Source organism: Pseudophryne corroboree, chromosome 6 (assembly GCF_028390025.1).
Source record: "Pseudophryne corroboree isolate aPseCor3 chromosome 6, aPseCor3.hap2, whole genome shotgun sequence".
NCBI lineage: Eukaryota > Metazoa > Chordata > Amphibia > Anura > Myobatrachidae > Pseudophryne > Pseudophryne corroboree.
Genome location: NC_086449.1, coordinates 507,680,997 through 507,702,719, shown reverse-complemented (window position 1 = coordinate 507,702,719; position 21,723 = coordinate 507,680,997). Strand labels below are relative to the sequence as shown.

At 42.4% G+C, this 21,723-nt stretch overlaps 1 protein-coding gene across 13 annotated transcripts in view; it reads right to left on the bottom strand.

Annotated features, from left to right (window-relative positions):
* The window catches only part of OSBPL8 (oxysterol binding protein like 8), a 425,114-nt gene that overhangs the window by 45,654 nt on the left and 357,737 nt on the right, over positions 1–21,723 (bottom strand). For all 13 annotated transcript variants that reach the window (XR_010179465.1, XM_063927418.1, XM_063927415.1 and 10 more), the window contains 5 exons: positions 16,882–17,053; positions 16,288–16,519; positions 14,553–14,737; positions 2,270–2,351; positions 1,283–1,381 (listed from right to left, as the gene is read on the bottom strand). Coding sequence is in view for 12 of the 13 variants with exons in the window: in XM_063927418.1 (XP_063783488.1) it covers positions 1,283–1,381; positions 2,270–2,351; positions 14,553–14,737; positions 16,288–16,519; positions 16,882–17,053 (770 nt within the window). In the remaining variant the exon portion in view is untranslated. The remainder of the gene's footprint in view (positions 1–1,282; positions 1,382–2,269; positions 2,352–14,552; positions 14,738–16,287; positions 16,520–16,881; positions 17,054–21,723) is intronic.

The following is a 21,723-nucleotide window of genomic DNA, read 5'->3' as shown; positions in this document are numbered from 1 at the left end:
GGTGAGAGTTTACAGTGTTACTTTGTGCTATTTATGTAAATGTCCAAAGTCAGAGTCATGCTCACCCCTGCAGTGCTTCCTCCTATATCGAAAACTCTATGTGGCCAATCCTATTAGGTGCACGGGGAGCGAGATGCCATTATAATGGCATAAAAACTCTGCAAATGCACTGCAGCTCCCCCCGCCGGGACCCAATCTGGTTCCACATTTTTGTCAGCAGTCCTACGGAGAGCCCGGAAGAAGGATAGGCAGTGGGGTGTCATGTGTGGAATATCTGCTTTTAAGCCCAAGATAGTGTCTGCAAAATTGTCAGTTTTGGGAAAAATGTATCTTGAGATAGCCATTCATTTCTCATTAATCCCAAGCATAGACTAACCACAATGCAAGTGAATATTCTATTGATATACCCTTTTCTTTCATTCAAAGGTATTTGCAATCTTTTACTGGGTCTAATTTTGTTTTCCTTTTAGCTAAAGCAATGTGACTACCTTATGTCATATTAAATTACCCTAAATAAATTGTGTGTTTTTGAACTTATTCATGCGCAGCTGATCACTTGGATATTTTGGTAACACTACAATTTAAGGCAGATAATGTTAGGAATAATATACCTGATTAAATTAAGTAGAGAGAATCTGGGCGAACTGAAGGCTGTCCAGCCAACGTTTAGGTTTTTTTTAAATACCAGTTGTGGCAGAAGAGGATACTTAAGGTTTAGTGTGGTATTGTATCCATAACGGACAGGCCCTGCACACTCACGTCACACAGACTCAGGAGATAGTAATTTGTCACACCCACTACCTTCTTTTTCAACAAACACAGAGAGTAAGTAGCTCAGAAACGGGTGTGGTATGTTAGGTAGATTAGATTTAGGTTGACAGTGTCTAGGTCGACCACTATTGGTCGACAGTAAGTAGGCCAACATGGTTTCTAGGTCGACAGGGACTCTAGGTCGCACGAACTAGGTCAACATGAGAAAAGATCGACATGAGTTTTTTTTACTTTTTTTGGTGTCATTTTTTCCGTACCGTGACCGGGAAACCCCAACTACTGCACTGTGTTCACTCGCCATGCTTCGGGGCAAGGTTACCGTTCCCAATTGTAGTCCACGTGGATCGTAAAGTATGAAAAAGTTTAAAAAATGAAAAGAAAATGTGAAAAGAAAATGTGAAACTCATGTTGACACTTTGTCATGTCGACCCAGAGTCCGTGTCGACCTACTTACTGTCGACCAATAGTGGTCGACATAACGACCGGATCCCCTCAGAAACGCAGCCCATACCTGCTCTGCAATGTAAAAGGTCTTGCTATTGGTTTCTGGATGTATCCACAAGCAGCGGAAGGTTTCTCCAAGAATGGGGTTGTAAGGTTTCTTCAGACCCTACAGATAGGACAAAAACAGATTCAGGCATAAGATCCTCATTTTAACACAGCATAGCAGAGGTCCATACTCGCATAATTGATTCCATTTATATTCGTTTTAAAAAAAAATTCATCATTGTTGCAAGGTAAACGCACATAATGCAAGATTTAAAATAAAATGTAAACCAATGATAATTATGACATTACAATGTTGACATGTGCACTGTAAAATTAATTCCATAACTACTGTATCTCAATGAATTGCAGAACATTTATCAAAACTCATGTTGACAGGCCTAACCTAACAAATGACACAGTAATTCGACTTTGCAACTAATCACGCAACTAAATCAACAGAAATATGACCTCTTGAGATAAATAAGGATATCCATCTGTGGCAGAAACTAAGTACATTTTACAACCATCCATCTATTACATTCACAAGTTTGAATTTTGGCAAATGCTACCTCAAAATATAAACACAGCTACAGTTATGTGGTGCTTTAGGAAAGCACCATCACACAGGCAAAATTAAATCTTTCTATATTTTAAAACAGTTAGGAAGAGGGTAGGTGGTGTGTATTGCCTATAGCTGCTTAATAGACTGGCCATGGCACATGTCCATTACACTGCTTATACGTAGTACAATACCAATTATGCTGGATATTTAAATCTCCCCACTGCCAGCTATAAGCTTTACTGGGCCAGTTTCCTAAGAAGGGTATTATGGAGGATGAACACGATACCTACAGGATTGTGTCCATGTCAGATGGTTCTATTGCATGGTGTGTAGGCTTGAATAACATTTAATTGTAAACATATGTTTTCCATTAAGATAGGCGGAAATCAAATATGCAATTTACAGTATGACCGTGCAAACAAAATAAACAAACAAAAAAATTCAAACCTTTGGCTTTTTATAGAATCCCGAAAGATACCATTTGACAACTTTCTGCAATCGGCTGTATGCATTTTCTTCTAGGGCCGCCCTGGTAATAAGAACAAACATTAAAATCAGGTTCACTTTTCTATGCTATCTATTTTGATAATATGCAGAGAATCTGATGGCATTATACAGTCATGGACAAAGTTGATGGCACTCATACAGCTCATTGAAATAACAACGATTGTCTCATGCACAGGTTCTCAAACTCGGTCCTCAGGACCCCACATGGTGCATGTTTTCCATGTCTCCTCACAGACTCACAAGTGAAATAATTAGCTCCACCTGTGGTCCTTTTAAAATGTGTCAGTGAGTAATTAATACACCTGTGCACCTGCTGGGTTACCTGCAAAACACGCACTGTGTGGGGTCCTGAGGACCGAGTTTGAGAACCTGTGGTCTCATGTATACCTGCATGCCTTTGCTATTTCATAGAACAAAGCAAAGAAACCATGAAAATTGAAAAATGATGGTTTATTTTCCAAAGATAGTCTAAAAAAAGGACTGGATAGATTTGTTGGTAACGCTTTGGGATTATAACGATAGATTTCAAACTAATTGCTTTTTTGAATTAGCAGCACACATCTTCAGTCTTCTAACTAGTCACTCAGGAAATTTAAATGGAGAAAAGTAGTCTGCTATTTGGTATCGTTGTGTGCACCACTCTGAGCACGGACCAAGAAAAGCAAAAGATAGCATTGTCTGAGGAGATTAGTTAGAAAATTATGGACTAGCATGTTAAAGGGAAAGGCTGTAAAACCATCTCCAAGCAGCTTGATGTTCCTGTGGCTACAGTTGCAAATGTTCTTAAGATTACAGTTCATGGGACTGTAGTCAAACTTATTAGACGCAGCCACCAGAGGAAAATTGACCACAGATTAAACAGAAAGATATTGAGAATGGCAGACAAAGTGTCAAGAAAAACCTCCAAAGAGATACAAGCTAAACTCCAAGGTCAAAGTATGTCAGTGTCTGATCACACCATCTGATGCTTTTTGAGCAAATGAGCTCCATGGAAGAAGACCTAGGGGAACATCATACATCCATAGTCGCAAGTGAGAATACGTCTGGGAGAATGTCCTTTGTACAAAGGAGTGGGAGGGGGCCTTGACTGCACACCATAGCTTTTTATAATGGTATGTGCTACATTGCTGGGGCTTAGTACTACAATACAGGAACAAGAGCACAGGTGCACCATACACTATTAAAATTGTAACAACCATAATATCAGAGGTTCTTGGTTCTGAGGTTTTCCAGTTCACCAGGCAGGTGTACTGTGTGTATCACCAACTGTCACATTTTAAAAATCCACAGGTGACCTGAAAAACATGAACTGTTAATGCTCCTTGAGGATAGAGTTTGGGAACCACTGCCATAGACCAATAATTCTCCTCCTTCAAACCTTTCACTCTCTCCGTCTCAGTGACTCTGTCCTTTGATCTTCTACCATCTTTTTTTATATGTTGCAATACAGCATCAGCCACCCAGTTTAACTAGCACTCTATGACACTTAGAATACAGTTCAACCTTCTCATCCATGCATACAGTACTGTGCAAAAGTTTTAGGCAAGCGTGGAAAAAATAATCGTTATGGTAGACTTACCAATGATAACTCTATTTCTCCTAAGTCCACAGGATAACATTGGGACATGAGGTAGCGACAGCGGATTGGCACCAAACGATCAAAGCTTTCGGCCTTCCAGAATGCAATGGGCCCGTCCCTATATCCCCGCCTCCTGGCTCAGGCAATTCAGTTATTTCCAAAGCTCAAGGCAGGAGCATCATAGAGAGCCCTAATCAGGCGAGAAGAACACACATGCACACCCTTCCGTACAAGAAAGAGGATGTTAGTAAGTGAAAGGATCCTCAAATCCGGTGCGTCAGGGTGGGATCCCCGTGGATCTAGGAGAAATAGTTATCAACGGTAAGTCTACCATAACAATTATTTCTCCTGCAGGGTCCACAGGTTATCCACAGGATAACATTGGGATGTCCCAAAGCAATTTAGTGGTGGGGACGCTCCTGATTGGACTGGAGAATCCTTTGCCCGAATTCAGTGTCCTGAGAGGCAAAGGTATCAAAGGTATAACGTCTAATGAATGTTTTAATGGAAGACCATGTGGCTGCCTCACATATCTGTTCTACTGAAGCACCACGTTATGCTGCCCATGATAAACTTACCTTTATGAGTAGAGTGAGCAGAGACATTAGCCGGAACAGGGAGATCAGCTTGAAAATATGCTTCTGAAATAGTCATTCGAAGCCACCTCGCCAGTAGGCCATCCTCTTCTGTGAAATCCGTAGAGAACGAAGAGAGTGTCTGTTTTTCTGATGGCACTGGTACGATCCACGTAGATCCTTAAGGCACGGACTACGTCCAACGATACATCTCCCACAGAAAAGTCCAGCCCTTGAAGGCCGGGACTACAATTTCTTCGTTAATGTGGAATTTAGACACCACCTTAGGAAGATACCCAGATTTGGTTCCAAGAACCGCTCTATCTGGATTAAAAAAAAAAAAAAAAACAGACAAGGAGGGCGACATAACAATGCCCCTAAATCTGAAACTCTTGTAGCTGAAGCAATAGCCAGTAGAAAGAGAACTTTAGCTGTCAACCATTTAAAATCCACTCATTTTAGTGGATCATATGGGGCAACTTGAAGGGCCTTTAGGACTAAACTAAAGTCCCAAGGCACTGTGGGAGGAACAAAAGGAGGTTGAATGTGCAGCATTTCATGGAAAAAAGTGCACACATCCTGTAGGTTAGCAATTTTCTTTTGGAACCATACAGTCAATGCTGACACTTGCACTCTCAAGGAAGCCACCCTTAGACCTTTGTCCATTCCTAACTGAAGGAATGCTAGGACTCTGGAAACTCTGATAGACCTCGGATCAAATTTCCGGTCACTGCACCATTGCATATAGGCTTGCCATATTCGGTGATAAATGCGAGCTGAAGAAGGTTTCCTTGCTCTGAGCATTGTTTGAGTTACCTGTTGTAAAAATCCTCTTGCTTTCAGGATGGAAGTCTGAAGAACAACGCCGTTACAGACAGTCGATCAAGGTGCTTGTGATAACAGGGACCCTGAGACAGTAGATTTGGACGTAGAGGAAGTAGGAATGGAGCATCCATCAACAACCTCTGCAGATATGTGTACCAATTTCTTCTGGGCCAAGCCGGAGCTATTAGTATCACGGCACCCCTTCCTTGTTTTGCCTTTCGCATCACCCCAGGTAACAGGGCGATTGGTGGAAACACATAGGCCAGACGAAAGTCCCATCTCATTGACCGGGCATCCACAAAGATCGCTTCGGGATCCTTTGCTCTTGACCCGTATGCTGGAACTTTGTTCTGATGGGACGCCATGAGATCTATCTCCGGTAACCCCCACTTGTCTACCAAAATTTGGAAGACCTTGGGGTGTAAAGCCTATTTGTTTGCACAAATGGCTTGACAACTGAGAAAATCCACTTCCCAGTTTAGGACTCCCGTAATAAACACTGCAGACAAAGCTGGATGATGAAATTCTGTCCACTTTAACGTGTGACTTACCTACTTTATTGCATTTTGGCTGCGAGTTCCTCCCTGATGGTTGAGGTATGCTACTGCCGTTGCATTGTCCGAGCGGATTTGGACTGGTTTACCCTGAAGGATATCCTTTGCCTGAATAAGTGCCATATATATGGCCCGAAGTTCCAATATATTTATTGGCAGGCAACACTCTTCCTTGGTCCACTGCCCCTGGAAGCAACTCCTTCCTGACACCGATCCCCAGCCCTGAAGGCTGGCATCCGTTTCTGATATCCAGAGGAAGGACCATAGTCTGCGTTTTTATTGTCTGATGAAAACCATTCCATTTGGAAAGGCTCAGATGTTGCAGAGGCCTCGAGTGGAACTGAGCATACTCCACCATGTCGAATGTCAACACCATCAACCCCATCACACGCATAGCTGCGTGATTGGATACCTTTTGACTGTGTAACAGCTCCTGAATCCTTGAGTGAATTTTGGATATTTTGTTCAGAGGTAAAATTACTCTCTGAAGACTCGAATCCAACATAGCCCCCAAGTGAGTCATCCATTGTAATGGAACCAGGGACGATTTTGCCCAATTTATGAGCCAACCGTGTTTCTGCAAACAAGCTATTGTCTGTTGCAGATGACACTGAAGCAATTCCTGAGATTGTGCCAGGATTAATAAGTCGTCGAGGTATGGAAAAATACTTATCCCCTGCTGATGGAGATAAGATTCCATTAACACCAAAATTTTGGTGAACACTCTTGGAGCTGTGGCCAGACCAAATGGTAGGGCCTGAAACTGAAAATGTTGCTGGAGGATAGCAAACCTAAGATAGCGCTGATGGGACAGTGCTATAGGAACATGTAGGTAAGCATCCTGGATATCCAGGGATACCATAAAATCCTTCAGCTCCATGGCCAAAATAATGAAACGTAAAGTCTCCATATAAAACCGAGGCACCCAAATGTACTTGTTCAGCACTTTGAGATTGAGTATGGGCCGCAGCGACCCATTTGTCTTCTGGACTAGAAACAGGTTAGAATAAAAACCTTGTCCTCGTTGTGCAGGAGGAACTGGAATTATCACTCCTGATTGAAGCAACTTCTGAACTGCCTCTTGCAAAGCCCTGGCTTTAGTTTCCACTGAAGATAGGCTGGTACAAAAAAAACCTTTGAGGAGAGTGTTCCTTGAAAGCAAACGCATAACCGTGATATACCGCTTCTTGCACCTCGGCATCTGTGATAGACTGCTGCCAGATCTGTGCAAACTGAAGAAGTCGGCCTCCCACCCTAGAGCTCCCCAGGTGGGGGCCTGCACAATCAGGCTGATGGTTTATCTGCTGATTTGGAAGCCGGCCCTCTGGTAGCCCAATGCTGTTTAGTCTTACCAGACTTGTCAGATTGAGACTGTTTGCCTTAACCCTTTCCTTTTCCTGTAGTCTGAAAGGGCCGAAAAGCTGGAAATCTAGGCTTGGATTTATGGGTGGAAGGAAACTTCACTTTCTTGGAGTCTGCTTCTGACTCCAAAATACTGTTTAATTCTTTACCAAAAAGAATCTCTCCAGTAAAAGGCAAAGACTCTAGAACCTTCTTAGATTCTGAGTCAGCTTTCAATGTACGTAGCCAAACCGCTCTGCGAGCTGTTACTGCTGAGGCTGATGCCTGAGAGGAAATTGTACCCATATCCAAGGCTGCTTCTTCCATAAAAATAGCCGCCTGTTTGATATGTGCAATATGGGATTTTTGCTCACTAGATGCCAATGAAAGCTCATCCCCAATGCATCATCCCAGGGTGCCACTGCTTTTGCCATCCAAGCCGAAGCCATGGATGGTCTTATGATTGTCCCAGGCAAGGAGAAAATGGTTTTAAGAAAGCCATCTATTTTCGTATCAGTGACATCATTAAATGATGTTGAAGGCAGCGGTAAGTAGATTTTCGCACCAATCGGATGACATGCGTATCTACTTTGGAAGCCACCTCCCTTTTTTAAACAGTCCCCAGCTGGAATAAGATAATGAGAATTAAATTTCTTTGGAATTCTAAACTTCTTACTGGGTGTAACCCAAGCCTCTTGCATAATTTCCATCAGCTGTTCTGACCCAGAAAACTCAGTCCTAACTATTTTAAACACAGGTGCCTTAGATTTTAACAAAGGCTCTGCTGCCTCCTCTAAGGATAGAATAGCTTTCATAGCACTAATCAGCTCAGGAATGTCCACTGAGCTGAGGCCTTCCTCCTCGTCTCTGTATGCAGACCCGGAGTGCGATGAGTCCTCATCCACCGACAAGTCCTCATCTGAAACATGTGTAGACTGTGAAGATGCTGTTTCATGTCTATGTGATTTACTTACCACCAGTCTTGCAGCCTGTTTTTTTTTTTTTTTTGAGAGGCTGCCGAATCCTGTACTGGATGTTATAACCCCCAGGTGGAATGTTACATGCAAGGGTTAATAGGGTAACCTATCCCTGGTATAGGAGCTGGCATTATCTGCTCAGCTATACTGGATGATGTCTGTGCAAAAGTAGATCATGGGGGTTCAACATGAACCTGTGCCTGTCTCAGATTATTCAAGAGGCTTTGGTGAAAGCGAAAACAATTTGCACATAATCCATTTTGAACCATATCCTGAGAGGTTAACCCAGCTTTGCAAGACAAACATGAAATGAGTGTATGTGCTGATGTAGAGTGTATCCTCCTCACCCTTGCCTTTCTTAGACATGATAAATAAATCACACACCTTTACAGCGTTAACTACACAAATTGTGACTGCAATCACTTTAAAATTTGTTAAAGTGACATATAATCCGATCCCTCCCTGCCTTGCACCAGCACTGATGATCCTAATACACAGAAACTGACAGAAAATATCAGTCACAGGTTATACATTCGTATAATGGGGGTAATTCCAAGTTGATCGCAGCAGGAAATTTTTTAGCAGTTGGGCAAAACCATGTGCACTGCAGGAGAGGCAGATATAACATTTGCAGAGAGAGTTAGATTTGGGTGTGTTGAGTTCAATCTGCTATCTAAATTGCAGTGTAAAAATAAAGCAGCCAGGATTTACCCTGCACAGAAACAAAATAACCCACCCAAATCTAACTCTCTCTGCACATGTTATATCTGCCCCCCCCCCCCCCCCCCCCGCAGTGCACATGGTTTTGCCCAACTGCTAAAAAATTTCCTGCTGCGATCAACTTGGAATTACCCCCAATAAGCAATATGAGCACATAATCAACTAGATATACTTCAAGTATGTAGGAGAAACATATTACTGCATTACCTTATATAGGAGTTTAAACGTATTCATTTGCACAGTGAAAGAAAACAGCAGTAATAGTTTACAGACTCATATGCAACAGGCACTTATCCAACTATTTGTACCAAAGGTAGATAAAGACTTAGTGCTGTATCACCCGGCTCAAGAGAGTGGGATACAGGGAGACTTCACCCCGCTTCCAGGATCGATCAATACGTTAGTGAACGCTTAGTGGATCCAGATGCTATTAGTGTACACAATCGCCCCGTTAACCTACAGTGAACACAGAGGCCCAAGTGAACACTGACGCACCAGTCATACAGCTGCCTATACTGCGACTGGGTCTTTTAGATACACTGCGTCTCAGACGAAAGCAGGAACTCCGTTCATTGCAGGAGACTCGGAGGAAACTGGTCATGAACCAAGGGGGGGGGGGGGGGAGGGATAGGGGCAACCAAGGGAGTGTCTTACTCCCCACTGCTGACATATACCCTAGGGATTGCGGACTCATTCTAACCCTTGAGCCTATGTTCCCTGAGGCCTAGCGCAGGTGCAACAGAGGTGGCAGCCGCGTCAGGAACTGTTCGGTAGTCTCCATCCCAAAACAGTGCGGCTGTGTCTAGCGTTTCCCCTTCTAAGCGGAACCGATGCCTTACCTTCTCCCCGTGCTCCGGTCGCTGCCTGGTAACGTCTGCTGGACATGCTAGTATATCCTACACAGACGTCCACCGAAACAGCACTGTACACATGGGTAAGCGTTGTCGCGACCCAGCAGGGAGTTTTTGGAGTGACTTTCTAAGGTACGTATAAGATGCTTTATGGAAACATCACTCAAAAAATATAGTAAGACTATAAAAGTAATATTAAAAAAGCTTATGGCTGCTAAAAGCCCGCAGCCCATTGACCATAATCCGGCTCCTGCCGCACAAAACTGAATTGCCTGAGCCAGGAGGCGGGGATATAGGGATGCATTCTGGGAGGCCGAAAGCTTTGATCGTTGGTGCCAATCCGCTGTCGCTACCTCATATCTCAATGTTATCCTGTGGATAACCTGTGGACCCTGCAGGATAAATGCTGCAAAGTAAGAATCTGGGCTCTGTGGGGGGTGGGGGGATATCATCACTTCCAGGACTCCTTGTAGTTCTTAATGACATTGGCTGTATGTTTGTGTTCGTCGTCCTGCTGCAGAATAAATTTGGAGCCAATCAGATGCTTCCCTGATGGTACTGCATAATGCATAAGTACCTGCCTGTATTTTCAGCATTGAGGACACCATAAATCCTGACCAAATCCCCAACTCCATTTGCTGAAATGCAGCCCCAAACTTGCAAGAAACCTTCACCATGCTTCACTGTTGCCTGCAGACACTCATTATTGTCACTTCGCCTTGTTTCCATGTCGAAGGTTTGGATTTTTGCCCACAATTAATCCATGAAGACTACTTCTAGCCAGACTTCTCTGAACAGTAAATGGGTGTACTTGGGTCCCACTAGTTTCTGCCAGTTCTGAGTTGATGGCACAGTTAGACATCTTCCTGATTTCTAAAGGAAGTAAGCATGATGTGTCTTTCATCTGATGCACTAAGTTTCCTTAGCCAACCACTGAATCTACAGTCCTCACTGTTGCCAGTTTCTTTGTGCTTCAATGCTGAGAAATACAGGCAGGTACTTATCCATCATGCAATGCCATCAGGGAGGCATCTGATCTGCTGCAAAATAAATCTGGAGCCAGACAACAATCCCAAACATACAGCCAATGTCATCAAGAACTATCATCCTGGAAGTGATGATATGGCCCCCAGAGCCCTGATCTCAACATTGAGTCTGTCTGTGATTACATAAAGAGACAGGAGGATTTGAGCAAGCCAACATCCACAGAAGATTTGTGGTTAGTTCTCCAAGATGTTTGGAACAACCTCCCTGCTGAGTTCCTTCAAAAATTGTGCTAGTGTACCTAGAAGAATTGATGCTGTTCTGAAGGCAAAGGGTAGTCACACCAAATATTGATTTGTTTTTTATTTCTCTTCTGTTCATTCACTTTGCATTTTGTTAATTGATAAATATAAACTATTAACACTTCTATTTTTTAAAGCATTCTTACTTTGCAGCATTTTTTCCACACCTGCCTAAAACTGTTACAATGTATTGTATAAAATCACTCAATTACTCCTACTCACCTACCAACATCTCTGTCCACACTCCCTCCTACCTTTCCTGCATCTCCTCCGACCATCACCTAACCTTCACCCTGGTCACTTATTCACACGCTCCAAGACGTTACCCACTGTACCCCTCTCTTCTGCACACATTCCCTTGCCTAGTCACACTTTTGATCAATTTTCCACAGAAAAGGACATCTTTTAATAAATCTTACTAGCACGTCTCATAACTCGCTCATCTACTCAACCCTATCACTATGCATAACTTGCCAGACCACCCTCCAAAAGTTCATTCCTTCCACTTAGAATATAAGCTCTCACGGGCAGGCTCCCTTTCCTTCTTGTCCTCACCCTAGCAAGTCATCAAAACAGTTTGTCTCCTTTCTAACCTCCAGCAGCTTAGAAACTTCCTACTCGTACTAGCCTGTTACTAGTCCTACCCAATCTCAGTTTAGTGATGTTTTTCTTATAACATCTACTTACGCTATACGGTTGTATATTTAACTGTCATACTGTTATTCACTTATGAATAAAAGACTAAGGGGTATATGCAATTCCAAGCAAATTGCGGCACTTTTTCGCCCTTTTTTAAATTCAACACAATTCGACCGTCGAATTCCGGCAGGTGGGTGCCGGAATTCGACATATTCAATAAAAAACGGATTCGACAGTCCCGCTGTCGAAAAACAGCCGAATTGACGGATTTTGATTCGATTTTTAAAAATGTAAAAAAAACGGTAAAAAAACCTGAAAAATTTTTTGCGTGGATTCCCCCCTCCTAAGCATAACCAGCCTCGGGCTCTTTGAGCCGGTCCTGGTTGCCAAAATACGGGGGAAAAAATGACAGGGGATCCCCCATATTTTAACAACCAGCACCGGGCTCTACGTCTGGTCCTGGTGCAAAAAATACGGGGGACAAAAAGCGTAGGGGTCCCCCGTATTTTTTGTACCAGCACCAGGCTCCACTAGCTGGACAGATAATGCCACAGCCGGGGGACACTTTGATACCGCTCCCTGCGGCTGTGGCATTAAATATCCAACTAGTCACCCCTGGCCGGGGTACCCTGGAGGTGTGGGGACCCCTTCAATCAAGGGGTCCCCCCCCAGCCACCCAAGGGCCAGGGGTGAAGCCCGAGGCTGTCCCCCCCATCCACGGGCTGCGGATGGGGGGCTGATAGCCTTGTTGAAAATTAAAGAATATTGTTTTTTTGCAGAAGAACTACAAGTCCCAGCAAGCCTCCCCCGCAAGCTGGTACTTGGAGAACCACAAGTACCAGCATGCGGGGGGGAAACGGGCCCGCTGGTACCCGTAGTTCTACTGCAAAAAAAATACCCAAATAAAAATACTGTCACAGAGGGTCCCTTCAGCCAATCAGGAAGCGCCACTCCGTGGCACTCTCCTGATTGGCTTTGCGCGTCTGAGCTGGCAGACAGCGCATCGCAAAGCACCTCCATTATCTTCAATGGTGGGAACTTTGCGGTCAGCGGTGAGGTCACCCGCGGCCAGCGGCTGACCGCGGGTAACTCCACCGCTGACCGCAAAGTTCCCACCATTGAAACTAATGGAGGTGCTGTGCGATGCGCTGTCTGCCAGCTCAGACGCGCATAGGGAATCAGGAGAGTGCCAGGACTTGGCGCTTACTGATTGCCTGAAGGGACCCTCTGTGACATGAGTCACAGGGGGTCTCTGCATTCGGGGAAAGGGGTCCCATGTGTAAACATGGGACCCCTTTCAGTCCGTATGGTTCGGGTATGCGTTTTTTTGTTTTGCCAAGTACGTGGATTACAATAAAAGATCCGGACACTGGATCAGGTGAGTATAATTTTATTTTCAGGTACCCCGGACGTCGACATTGGAGACGTGGCCAGTCGGCGTGTCAACATAGGTAAGTATGTGTGTCGGCATGTATGTAATAAAGTTATACTTTCACGGTGTCTGTGTCCTGTTTTTATTTGGGTATTTTTTTTGCAGTAGAACTACAGGTACCAGCGGGCCCGTTTTACCCCCGCATGCTGGTACTTGTGGTTCTCAAAGTACCAGCTTGCGGGAGAGGCTTGCTGGGACTTGTAGTTCTGCTGCAAAAAACAATATTTTTTCATTTCACAAAAGGCTATCAGCCTCCCATCCGCAGCCCATGGATGTGGGGGGGGGGGGGGGGGACGACAGCCTCAGGCTTCACCCCTGGCCCTTGGGTGGCTGGAGGGGGGGGGACCCCTTGATTGAAGGGGTCCCCACTCCCCCAGGGTACCCCGGCCAGGGGTGATTAGTTGGGGTTTTAATGGCACGGCTGCAGGGACCGATATCAAAGTGTCCCCCGGCTGTGGCATTATCTCCCCAGCTAGTGGAGCCCGGTGCTGGTTCTAAAAATACGGGGGATCCCCTGTCATTTCCCCCCCCGAATTTTTACAACCAGGACCGGCTCAAAGAGCCCGAGGCTGGTTATGCTTAGGAGGGGGGACCCCACGCTTTTTTTCTCTCCTGATTTTTAACCCATTCCATAAAAAAAAAAATATATATATTTTAAAAAATATAGAAAAAATACTTGTGCCTCCTAAATAGACAAACCAAGTACCTAATCCCTTCTAATATAAATAGATATGCTATTACCAATAAAAAAAACAAAAAAACATGTTTTTAAAAATTTTTATTAGATTCCGCCAGCAAAGTGAGGCGGATTGAAAATGACGAATTTACTGTCTAAAAGCACTGTTGTCGAATTTACAATCTTCAATTGAATATACTTTTATCGAAATGCCGCATTTGTACCATTGCAGAAATGTCGAATTTGACAAATGTCGAATTTCAAAAAGTCGAATTTGGAAAGTCCGTTTTTTTGACGAAAAGTACTGAATTGCATTGTCGATTATTTTTTTTTGGGGCGAAAATGTCCCGTTTTTCGACATTTTCGGGAATTTGACCGCAATTGCATATACCCCTATACTGAGATTTTGTTTTGCAGAATAGAGTACAGACTGCATTTTTTAAACAAAAAAGGAGAGGCTAGGTTACCTATTTTATCATAAACTTTAGGTCCTACAAGCTATAAATCTGGGTCAGATCTAGAATTTCTTGCACATCAGGACGAGTATCTTGCTGAAGAATTATTTTAGTTTAATCCTGCATGCTATTTTAATACATTCCACCCCTAACTAAATTTTAGTTTAGGGTAGACTAATCATTTTATGCTTCTTTTACTTTTTTTGTGACTATGAACTGTAACCATGTTTCTCCTTCCATTATTCAAGACTACTCAAAAAGCAGATTCACAAATATTTTAGGTTGTGTTACAGGGTGGCTGGTGCTCACTCACTCAGACAGAAAGTCTGCATGATAATAGTAGTCAGAGAGCTTGTCCAGGAAGGAACGGGGCTCCAGTATGAAGGTCGGAAGCACCACTTTGGACAGGTCCATTCCCGGTCGCACCTGCTTCACCAATGTCCAGATTAGGCTTTTGTGCTCTTCTGAAACGGTTTCTGTTTGTGATGCCTCACCAGCCTTAAAAAAAGAAAAAGAAAAAAAGTATTGTGAAAATATCAGGATTAGTAAGAACAATTGTTATGAGGGCTTTTTTCAAATTCTGCAAAATGTGCCAAACATCATGCACCTTTATTTGTTACACAACATTCATGTTTGGTACACAAATAGTGACAAGTCCGTATATGGAATTAGATGAAATACAGGTTTTGCACAATGTGTTGCATTCAGGAAATACTTCAATAAGCATTGAGAACATAATGTTTCGGTAGTACATTGCACATTATAATTGCTGTAGTCATACTAGCTCAGTCGATTAGTAGCACATAAATAAATTTAGAGAACAATGTCCTTCACATTAAAGCTGCACTGCCATATAGGAATATACTTCATATCGTGCCCATCTCTCTAACCAGAACCTCAGGGGCTGCTATATACAAGCATTGGTCCCAGGGCTCTGCCAGTTCTGTAATACAAAACAGCAAAACCAAAAATGATCCTTTATTTATAAAGCGCCAACATATGATGTAGTGCTGTACACCAAATAAGGTATAATTGAAACATAAGGTAGCATAACAATTTTAGCTGTAATATGCAGAAATGTATTTACCAATACCATACTGCCCAACACCCAGACCCTCAAATGCTGGATTCGGTCACGTGGCTCCGTGTGAGAAAAGGGGTGTGGCTTCATGGGAATGCCACCATCAGGAGCCACGCCTCCCATTTTCGTCACTGTGGGGCCATGGTCAGCACTCTGTGAGCTGCTGACATGCCCCTGATCCCTCGGTCTCCCGTGAATAGACACTGTGCGCATGCATGCAGAGTCTATTGACCGTTGCTCTGTTATGAAGAGCAGTGAGTGACAGGAGCCCCCACCTAACCCTCTCTACCGCGGGACACTGCAGCCCGCGAGTGGGACAGAGGGACAATCCCAAAAATCGGGACAGTTGGGAGGTATGCAATATGCACTAACAATAACCCACTAGTCCACAACATTTTATAGTGCATACGTTTTCTACTGCTGCCGTAACCACATTTTTGAGATCATAAATAAAAAAATAACATGCATAAATACAACACAAACATAGGATCTGCATTCAAAGTAGTATTAACTTAGACTGAAAAGTAATGATGAATTAAACTTTAGAATTCCAGTCACCTCCAGCTCCCATCCACTACAAAGACTGTAGTTCTGCCACTGACTGAGATGAGAAACTGATAGAGCAGAAAATCCAGATCTTGCCTCATGGGACCAAACTGAAATAAGATCCTTTTGCATTAAGTAGCAGGATCAACTGTCTGAGACCTTGCTGTAATGTGTAAGTATGTGCTGCAGATGCTGTCATTTTGATTTATTGCAGACCTGAGCAGACAGACAAATGCTAAACATAGCTATCTCTTACAATCGCTTAGCAATAAAATGTCACTTGCAGCAATGTAAAGAATATAGACTTTATTTGAAGGTTTGTACAGCAGTGTCTTATCCTTACACTGATGGAAAAGCAGCACAGCAGAGGCCAGTGTAGCATGGATGAATAATATATAATCTGGAAACATTTTGTGCTCACCTCTCCTAGCTCTTCATTCACTTCTTCCAGATATGTGGTTTCCTTAATCACATCGATGGGTTCAGGGTCAATAAATGAGTCATCCTGTCTCTCTGATGTGTCGCTGTCACTGTCCTCACTTTTACCCAGGACATCATTGTCAGATTCTTCATGATCATTCTCCTTATCAGACTTATCTGAATAGGTGTCTTGATCTTTAAAGTGCTGTCTTTCAATTTCACTGTCATTTAACCTGGACACACAATGGAGTACAGAATACATCAACTCATAAAATAAATAAAATGATAATACATTTGGAAAGATAGAGTGTAAATAAAGCCTACTCACCTAACTTAGCTTTTAAAAACACAATTATTCTTATCAAAAAATTTTACTGAAATATATAGACTTGCTAATTACTATATCTATATAAAAATTATGTACTATTCAAATTCATGTTCTTCTTGCTAGCAGGACATTGCAGACTGTGGAAATGATCAGATGAACCACATCACTATATTGGATAGTGAATGATTAAATCAGATATTGGAGTAGCACATACTGACTTAAGTTTCATCTTCTGAGTAGTGGAAGGGTAGATATGGACTGACTTACTGGAAGTTCTCATTGCTGTTGAGGGTGTTAGCTCTCAGAAGACCATAGAAGCTGACATGGCTGTTCTCACCACTGGCACTGAAGTCATGCTCTTTACCGTCTCTGATCATGGTGCGTTTCAACAGACTGGAGCATTTCAACGCCAGCTCTAGAGCATCCATCCAACACCTTCCTGGTGTAATGGAATAGAGAGGTCATTATAAGAATGCATGCAACTGATTATGTGCTGGTAGTGCTCCGGTACCACAAACATACATTAACCCCCTAAACACCCACAACAAGGCTGCTCATTGCTGTGCCTCACCCTAGATGCAGATTGATACAAAACCATGTAAAAGCACATCTTCAATACACAGAGAAATGACATTATATAAAAATAGAAATTTCCATATTTGCCAAAAGACAGTGTAACCATGTGAAGTAATTAAACACTAATACCCCTTTTCCACTAGCTCAAAAAACACGGGTAAATGCACGGGGGCGCGCATTTACCCGTGTTTTTTGCAAGTGGAAAAGGGTAAACCCGGATCAAGTGACCCGTGAATCTTACCCGGCTATTTACCTGGGTAGGACACGGGAATGATCCGGGTAGGGTTGTAGTGTAAACGGGAGCCGTGTCGATGCGACACGGCTCCCATTTACACTGTATGGAAGGGCGGCACTGGGAGATCATGTGATCTCCCTGCGCCGCCCCTGCCGCGTCACTAGAAGCGTCACCAACCCGGCATATGCCGGGTTGTGACTGCTGATGGGAAAGGGGCCGAGCACGGGTCGCAGCAGGGGGCAGCTCCCGTGTCAGGTTCCCGGCTGCGACCCGTGCTCGTAAGTGGAAAAGGGGTATTACTAAAATAAAGGATTTATTTTACAGACTAAGAATACACATTGAACTAGAATTAAGATGACATTGATCTATTTTCAAGGACTGCTGTTTACTTCCTTTAATTAGGCTTATCATCGCCATTGACGTATAGGATCATCTAAAATGTAGCTATCTTAGCAATGCATCTGAATATGTAAATCAAAAAGGAGAAGTCCATACAAAGTGCCATTGGCACAAAAGTATTAGATCTCAATAAGCATCAATCTAGTTTGCATTTAAATACAGTCTAACGTATAAAAAAAGAAAAGAAAAAGGCTCAGCGTAGAAATAAAGATCTTACATTATTTACAGTGGTAAGCACTAGAGACGTGCCCCATTTTCGGGACCAAGTTAATTTTACTCCAACGTGCTTTCCCTAAACTTGGCACCAAATAGAGTCGTGTTTTAGTCAGATATGTATCACGGTATACTGTCAAGATGGTTAGAAATGGGACTTTATCAGCTTCAGAGGACAATTAATAGCCCATTTGATTTTGGATATCAAGAACATTAATTCCCATAGACTTACCCCAAAAACTGGATGTGAACTATAAAACAGTAGTGGGGACTGTCAGTTTAATTAAACAATGTGTAGTGAAATGCAGAAAACTGAAAAATAAGCACAACCCCACTGCAATCCTTACACTCAGGGAAGAAAGATGCATGGCTTCTCAAACTTCCTTGAGCAAGCGGCCATTAGTAACTAGGGGGTGGGGTTAATCTTAGCTGCCACCCTCCGAGGGTTAGCCCTAGCAGCCATGTGACCACCGGCATCCCAGCAACCGGATATCATACGGAATCACTGGCATGCTATGATTAAAATCTGTGTTGAGATGATACTTCCCTCAGCTTAATTGTCCTTGCAAGCCATTTCTAAACTGATCCTGGACCTCTACTTGTCCCTATGGATGGAACTGGGGCTCTCTACGTGTCTTGACCTCGTAAGATAATTTTGGTATCAAATTTTTTATCCAAATTCAATCTCCATATAGTATTCCCAAATGTGACTGTTACAAATATTTGCTTATCAGGCAATTGATCTAGTCATCACAATTGGGCTCCAGTGTTCTGACCTCTCCTCCGTCCTTCCTAATCTCTAAGTTGTCATCATATCCACCCTTAACAGGTAATATTTCTTCATGATACAGGTATATTCTGGCCCCAGGTGAGGCGGACAAACTATTAGTTTAAATTAAATGGGAAGAGTATCCGTGTATTGTCTTTTCAGATAACGAGTGGGGTAAGAGTTTTTGGAATGTGTTTCAATGTCAAAATGTATTAATCACTCAAATGCTTGTTAAACTTACACAACGAATATATCTCACCCCGTTACGCATACATAAACTTTCCCAGTTATGTTGGAGAAACGGTGGTGAGGTAGGGACTCTCTTCAATGTTTTTAGACTTGTCCAAAACTCCACCCACTTTTGGTAGCAGCTTTTAGGTTAACGGTTATCTCCCATTACAACCAGAAACGGCTCTTCACCAATATCCTGCTGCTCTACAGACGTACTCTAGATATGTAACAAATCACATTTTTATTGCAACCAGATCAGCCATTGCCCAAAATTGGAAGAAATCTGACTCCCCAACCCTAAAATTTGTCCAGAAAAGTTACTATATGGAGACGCTGGGATTTAAATATTTCACTTCATAACCTTCTCCCTCGGTTTAATGGAAACTAAGGTTTGATTATTATTCCTCATTACTGCCTACATCGAGTCGCTCTATGGTGTAGTGATTGTCATAACGGTTGGTTGGTGTTCAGTTCACTCTTATTCTTGTGGATCATAATAGGACACGTACTTTCGGGTTTTCTTAAATGTATCTTATTATCTTGACTCTACACGACTCAAAACTTGCTTCCTTTTTTTTTGTCATCTGTGGGTACTTTCCCAGAGACGTGATAGCGTGCAGGCAAAATTCTGAGAGAATGTTGACAAAATTGTAGGCCATGTGGAGTTGAACGCATACACACGATTTCGGCCAAATCCTTTGCACCAAGAATAACCTGATGATGACGATCAAACTAAGGGCCTAATTCAGACCTGATCACAGCAGCAAATTTGTTAGCTAATAGGCAAAACCATGTGCACTGCAGGTGTGGCAGATGTAACAAGCAAGAGAGAGTTAGATTTGGGTGGGTAATTTTCTTCCTGTGCAGAGTAAATACTGCCTGCTTTATTTTTACACTGTAATTTAGATTTCAGTTTGAACACACCCCACCCAAATCTAACTCTCAAATGTTATATCTGCCCACCCTGCAGTGCACATGGTTTTGCCCATTAACTAACAAATTTGCTGCTACGATCAACTCTGAATTAGGCCCCAAATGGAACAGGTAGTGGGCAGGTAACATGTACAACTCTGAATACCAGGGAGACTAGGCAGTTATTTCACGAATGCAATGCATGAGCAATGACATGAAAGTTGCAATCAACAATGCATCAGGAGCGAGAGCAGGAGCTTGCTATTGGCTTCTGTATTTGCTGTACAATATTTTATTGAGAATAAGCATTCCAGAAATGAGAGAAAGATTGAGAAACCCGAAGTAGCAACAAAAATAACACAAAGGTGGTCAACAAAGTGGTTAAATATCTTGCAAACTACAATTACATTTGAATTAAAAATTTGTTCACAAAATAAGGTGTTTATTAGGTTCCAGCCTTATCAAGGACTGTGTGAGAGTTTAAGCATTTAACTCAGTGGAGTTACCTCCAGAAAGAAATATATTATTATCGTAGACTATACAGAAGATGTGGTATTCCACATTAACGCTCAAAATACTAAGGAGTCATTATCATGTAGCACTTGGTTGTCTGAAAGACCAGCATGCTCTTTGAGAAGAATATATTCTGCAGACACTAGTGCTGAACAAGCTTTCCTTTTCTATCAATACACAGTAACACATGGCGTCCTGGTAACTTTGCAGGCTCACAGGTACCAGCGCATTATTCTACACATATGGTATGTGCATTCGATATCTATGCTACATATGCAATGTTGTGGATATTTTACCTACATTTACACTGTGTATGATAAAACTGATTTTTTACAAACGCACAAACTAAAATGATGGTTGCAACTAGCAAGTATCATTAAATTAGTGTATACACATGATATCTGGACCTAATATGTAGGTCACATGAATGATACTCTTGTAACTATTTTGCCTTCATATACATTTTCTGAGAAAAACTGAATTTTTAAGCGCACAAATGTAAAATGATGGTTACAACATATTAGTGGCAACACATATGCATGTGAGTTTATCTGCAGTAACCTTTACATAATTAACTTCCTACTCTCCTGGTATGTGTCAAAAACTCCTATCTAGTTCCAACATAAGATATTAGATATAAGGCATTTGTATATTTTTGAGGGAACATGACAAGTATCCAGCTTCTGTGGGTAAGATTACTCATCTGATATCTTATGTAGGAATTATTAAAAGTAAGTTAACTAATCTTACACGAATAATCAATCTAATTTTCTCTTCATCTTGTTAAGTGTCTACACACCTGACTCTGGGGAGCACCACCAAGCAAATAAATAAAGGCACTATGTATGTAACTACGTCAACATATTTATTCATGTTTACATGAAAATCTGCCATAGACTCGAACCTTCTGTTTGAAACACATGTAAGCATTGTTGGCGATTCCTGTGTTATGCAAACATTTGCTCAATTTGCTGATAACATGTCTTTGGTCGATAAGTATTAGCCAAGTTGACAATCAAAATATCAACAGCAGAATGTCGAATGTTATGATGTCAACATAGTTAAAACGACACCATCCAACATGTTAACAGAATGTCGACATTAGTGTTAGATGGTGACATTACGGCAGTGCTGATATTGTGCATGTCAACATTTTAATCGCTAACAATGTATGTATGTATCCCATATGGTCCCATCCAAAGGTACAGTAGACTGAAGGTGGAGTTCCTCTTGCCAATATTTTAGGTTACCTGTACCCAGT